Raw genomic sequence first — 4,389 nt, 5'->3', positions numbered from 1 at the left:
CATTATGAATAGATTTTCCATGTATAGAATTAGCAAGTCTTAGAGATGGAAGCAATTTCTCAAATTATTTAACTCAATACTAGAAGAGTAATCTGAGGTACAGAGATGAACCCAGGGAGACTGCAGGATCTGTGTTAACCACTGGCTTATCTTTGTATTTATAGTAGAAAAAACTGCAAGGGATTTTCTTTTCTTGTGTTTAAGTAAGTTTGGAGGAGTCCAGTAGCTGAGACTATTTCTATTAATATCATTGAAAAGGAAAAGTCAGGATTACCTTTGCAGCATTTATGAAAAATACTAGAGGCCCAGTACATGGCATTCGTGCACTGGGGGGTTGTGGGGGAAGGGGTCCCTCAGCCCAGTCTCAGCCTCTCACAGTCTGGGAACCCCTCAGGGGATGTCCGCCTGCCAGGAGTCAGATAGCCCCTGGGGGGTCCTTAGCACTGCTGGGGAGCTGGGATCACTGCCTCTGGTCTTGGTCAATTTGCATATTAGCCTTTTATTATGTAGGATAACTATTGAACATTCTCTTACACAAACAAATTGACCAAGGATTGTAAGGATGTTTTATTACTGAAACATTTACAAGGAAAAGTTGATTCAAAGAGCTTACATGATTTCTCTCACCCACCAAAGAGAATTCAGACCACAGCAAAATCAATTGGGTGTTTTTTGTCTGCTTCTTCAAAAACGTTTCCTCCTGGGTTTATACTCTTTTAAACACCATTAAAGACACCTGGAAATGGTAACTAAAAGTAGACAATACAAATACCATTTTGTTGCTATTACTGCACACGAATACACTTTGTGCATTCTAATTAAGGAGAACAGGTACTCTTGTTATACATCCTCTACATTTTAAGCTAAATAAAAATAAACAAATGGTATCAGAATCACGCTATGGTACAGAAGACTTTATTTTTTTATTTTTTGCTAAATGCAGAATCGCTTTGGCCAAATGCACCGTTTCATTTCCCAATACTCTCCATCAGTTGCCTGTTTTCTTCAGCCTGCTCTGCATACATCTTTTGTTTTTCTATTTCCAAGAGTTTTCGGAGCAAAATATACAGGAGATCCACAGAGAGTTCAATACTTCTGGATTGCCTCTCCTTTTCCGGGTCCTCCTGGCGACCGCTGAGGGCGCTCTCAGCACCACGCTCAGCGGGACTCGCAGGGCTATTGAGAGGGCGCTGGGGAAGCGATCGCAGCTGCCTCAATGCGCGGAAAAAGTTGGCGGCTGCCTTGTCAGGGGAAAGGTGGCTGCTGCTGCGGCGGGCGAGAGGCGAGGAGGCTGACCAGAGGGGAGCAGCGGGGCTCTCATTGAGGTTACCTTGGCGGAAGAAGTATTCTTCCCCCGTGGTGAGCGGGACCGGCTGAACTGGAAGGACCTGCCGCCGCAGCGGCCGGAAGAAATCTAGGGGTTGGGGAAGTTGTGGGGCCTGTCGGGCGCCTGGGACAGGCCCCCGGATGAGGAGGGCCCTGCATGGCGGGCAGGGCAGGAGAGCCAGGAGCAGGACGCCCGCGGACACGAGCAGCGGCAGTCTCATGTTAGAGGCACTAGGAGAAGGAAAGAGAGAATGAAAGAGTTGATCACAGTTTAGCTCAATTGGGAGGTGCGGGGTGTGTGTGTGTGTGTGTGTGTGTGTGTGTGTGTGTGTGTGTGTGTGGCGGGGGGTGGGGGAGGATGTCGTCTTCCCACAGGACACAGACCTGGCTGGGGGCTCGGGCGGGCGCTGTCCGTGGTGCTGAAGCTCCCGAGGTAGGACTTACAGAGCTGGAGTGAAAGGGGGAGCAGGAAAGCGGACGCCTGCAGGACTAGGCACCAAAGCTCAGCCCCCTCGCCAGGCTGGAATGACCCCTCTCCTTCGGAAACCCCCAAAGGGACAGTCCCCGATTCCCCTTCCTAACGATCTCTAGAACTGATTTCCCGAGCTCTAGAGAGGGTCTACAAATTTAAGACCTCAACTGGTCTTAACTCCCACTCCCTTTCGGATGTTTCAGCCTTTTCCTCCAAATGAAAAGCTGCGTCTCGTCCTCCTCCTCATCCATCCCTGCTCCAGCGCCCTTCTTCCGAGGATCGGGATCAATGGGGTGCTCATCTACACAGCCAGAAAGGAATAACTGGAAGTTCGGGTAACGATGAGTAGCCGTCTAAGTTTGCTTTTGCCACATCCCAGCTACTATCGGGATCTTGAGGCACAGTCAGCAAACACACACACACACACACACACACACACACACACCCCACTGGAAGGACAGGGCCAGGGCGCCGCAGTGAGCTCCGTTGCAGCTCAGGCAGTGCAAAGTTGGAGCCGCGTTTCCGTCTAGGCTCCCTACCTTCTGAGGCGCTGCTGCAGATTAATGTCTCCCGGCTTTTTCAGGGGTTTTCTTTCTTTCTCCACTGTGGGTTTTTTCTCCCCTCTACTTTTTCTTCAGTCTCTCAACGGACTTGGGCTCTGAGTTTCTCCACACCGGAGCCTGGAGTGGGATTTTATAGCGTCGATCCTCTTCAGAAATCACGCAGCATTTGCCTAATAAGCTGATGCTCTCTTGCCAGCTCGATTGCGTGCTGCCTCTGCTCCTGCATAAATCATTGGGCCCTGCCAGGAAACCAGGGGCAGAATTTTTGCTCTCTCAACACTGAATCTCACATCTGATTATATCAACAGATATTTATCGCCTCCTTGGTGACGTCAACCAGCCCTAAAATGGAAGAGCTTCTTATGACTTGTCCATTGACAAAAATTCTTGAATGAAATTTGTCAAGCGTGAAAACATATTGACCTTTTACTAGGAAAGGCCAATTTAGGGATCAGAAAAAGAGACAGCAAGTGGGAGAGTTGGAGGAAAGGGAAGTCTATCAATGCACAGTCCTGCAGGGAAAGCAGCAACCACTTATAGGGGGTGGTTCCCAATCCTCCTCTTCCCTTGCCTTCCTAACTTCTCTGACCCGTTGTCTTGTGCAATACCTTGATATCTGAAAATATTCCTTTGCTAAGAGACAAAGTGTCCCATGGCCTTCCTGCCTGGATAAGAATGAAGAACAAGGAGATGGTAGTGTAGAGGCTCTCAGTTTTAAGCCTCTATTTGCTTTTTCCTACCAAAAACAGATAATGGAATTATGAGTCTGCAGAGGCAAAACCAATAATACCAGTAAGTCTCCTAAAATGCAGGTCAAGCTTTTTAAATGATGGCAAGAGCTACTCCCATGATGAAGGGGCACAAACCAGGGACAGTCTGGGGTGCAGGAAAGATTTTAAGTTCTTCCAGAAGCTTACTTCTCCTCCATTGTCTCTTCTCTCAGTAATTGTGGACTTTTTAAATTACCAAATTAGAGAAAGGACCAGTGAGAGGTGCCTGAGTTAAACAATCTTTATCTAGTTGCAAATCCCACAAGAAAAGCATTAACTTCCTATTCTATATTGGAAAAGGTTTAAACTGCTTGATAACAGGGCACGTTTGCACTGATGCATACTGAGCCTGTTAAAAGGTAAATTCATTCATTTTACTTCCACATACTATGATAGTACCCATATCAAGGGCACCCAGGTTTTTTTTGTTTTGTTTTTAATTAATCATTTCTTTTTCCAAATTCAAATGTGCTCCATGGGAGCCTGATAAATAAATGCTCTCTGGCACTACCACAGAATGGAATGACTATAAAACCACACTCACATTTTGAATTAAATTGATACTATTATCTAGGTGGGAGGCAGTTATCTTTAATTGTGCAATTCAAAATACAGTGTCAAACTCTGATATCTATGATTCAATTCACCTTCTAGATAACCATCAGAGTTATTTATCAGAAATTTCCTCGTTTTCATTTCTGGTACCTCTGCTGCTTCCTTTGTAGCTAACATGACAAATGATGCAATGCACATTTCAACTCCCATTTTGGCTCTGTGCCAATCTACAACTGCTGTTAGAAATAAAAGGAAGGTAAAAAGAGAAATTCAGGCACTTTCCAGAGAAGTGAGTCATAGTCAGATCATGCACTATGGAACATGCTTTTTAAATATCCTATATTATAAAAGGCCAGTGACCATAATGGCCGGAACGACCAGTCGCTATGTGGTGCATTGACCACCTCTTGGTCTCTCTCCCTTGACCGACAGGCTTCAATCGCAGCATGGTGAATGGAAAGCCAGGGGGCACTGGGTGGGTGGCATCGGCAGCCAGAGTGAAGCAGCCCGGGTCCTGAGTGCTAGAGGGAACCTGGTGCTGACAGCCAGGGGAAGGAAGACCTACTCTTGCATGAATTTTTGTGCATCAGGCCTCTAATATATATATATATTTGATTTCAGAGAGGAAGGGAGAGGCAAAGAGAGATAGAAACATCAATGATGAGAGAGAATCATTGATTGGCTACCCGCAACACGTCCCTCC

At 46.4% G+C, this 4,389-nt stretch overlaps 1 protein-coding gene across 1 annotated transcript; it reads right to left on the bottom strand.

Moving 5' to 3' along the window:
- Positions 1 to 903: 903 nt before the first annotated feature.
- Positions 904 to 2,394, bottom strand: LOC138993077 (corticoliberin-like). The gene is made up of 2 exons (XM_070392160.1): positions 2,338 to 2,394; positions 904 to 1,557 (listed from the first exon to the last, which is right to left on the bottom strand). The coding sequence occupies exon 2, from the start codon at positions 1,545 to 1,547 to the stop codon at positions 969 to 971; it is 579 nt and encodes a 192-aa protein (XP_070248261.1). The 5' UTR covers positions 1,548 to 1,557; positions 2,338 to 2,394; the 3' UTR covers positions 904 to 968.
- Positions 2,395 to 4,389: the final 1,995 nt, after the last annotated feature.

This window comes from Myotis yumanensis, unplaced genomic scaffold (assembly GCF_028538775.1).
Source record: "Myotis yumanensis isolate MYYU_CA2020_CCGP unplaced genomic scaffold, mMyoYum1.0.hap1 SCAF_15, whole genome shotgun sequence".
NCBI lineage: Eukaryota > Metazoa > Chordata > Mammalia > Chiroptera > Vespertilionidae > Myotis > Myotis yumanensis.
This window is presented reverse-complemented; position numbering and strand designations above follow the sequence as displayed.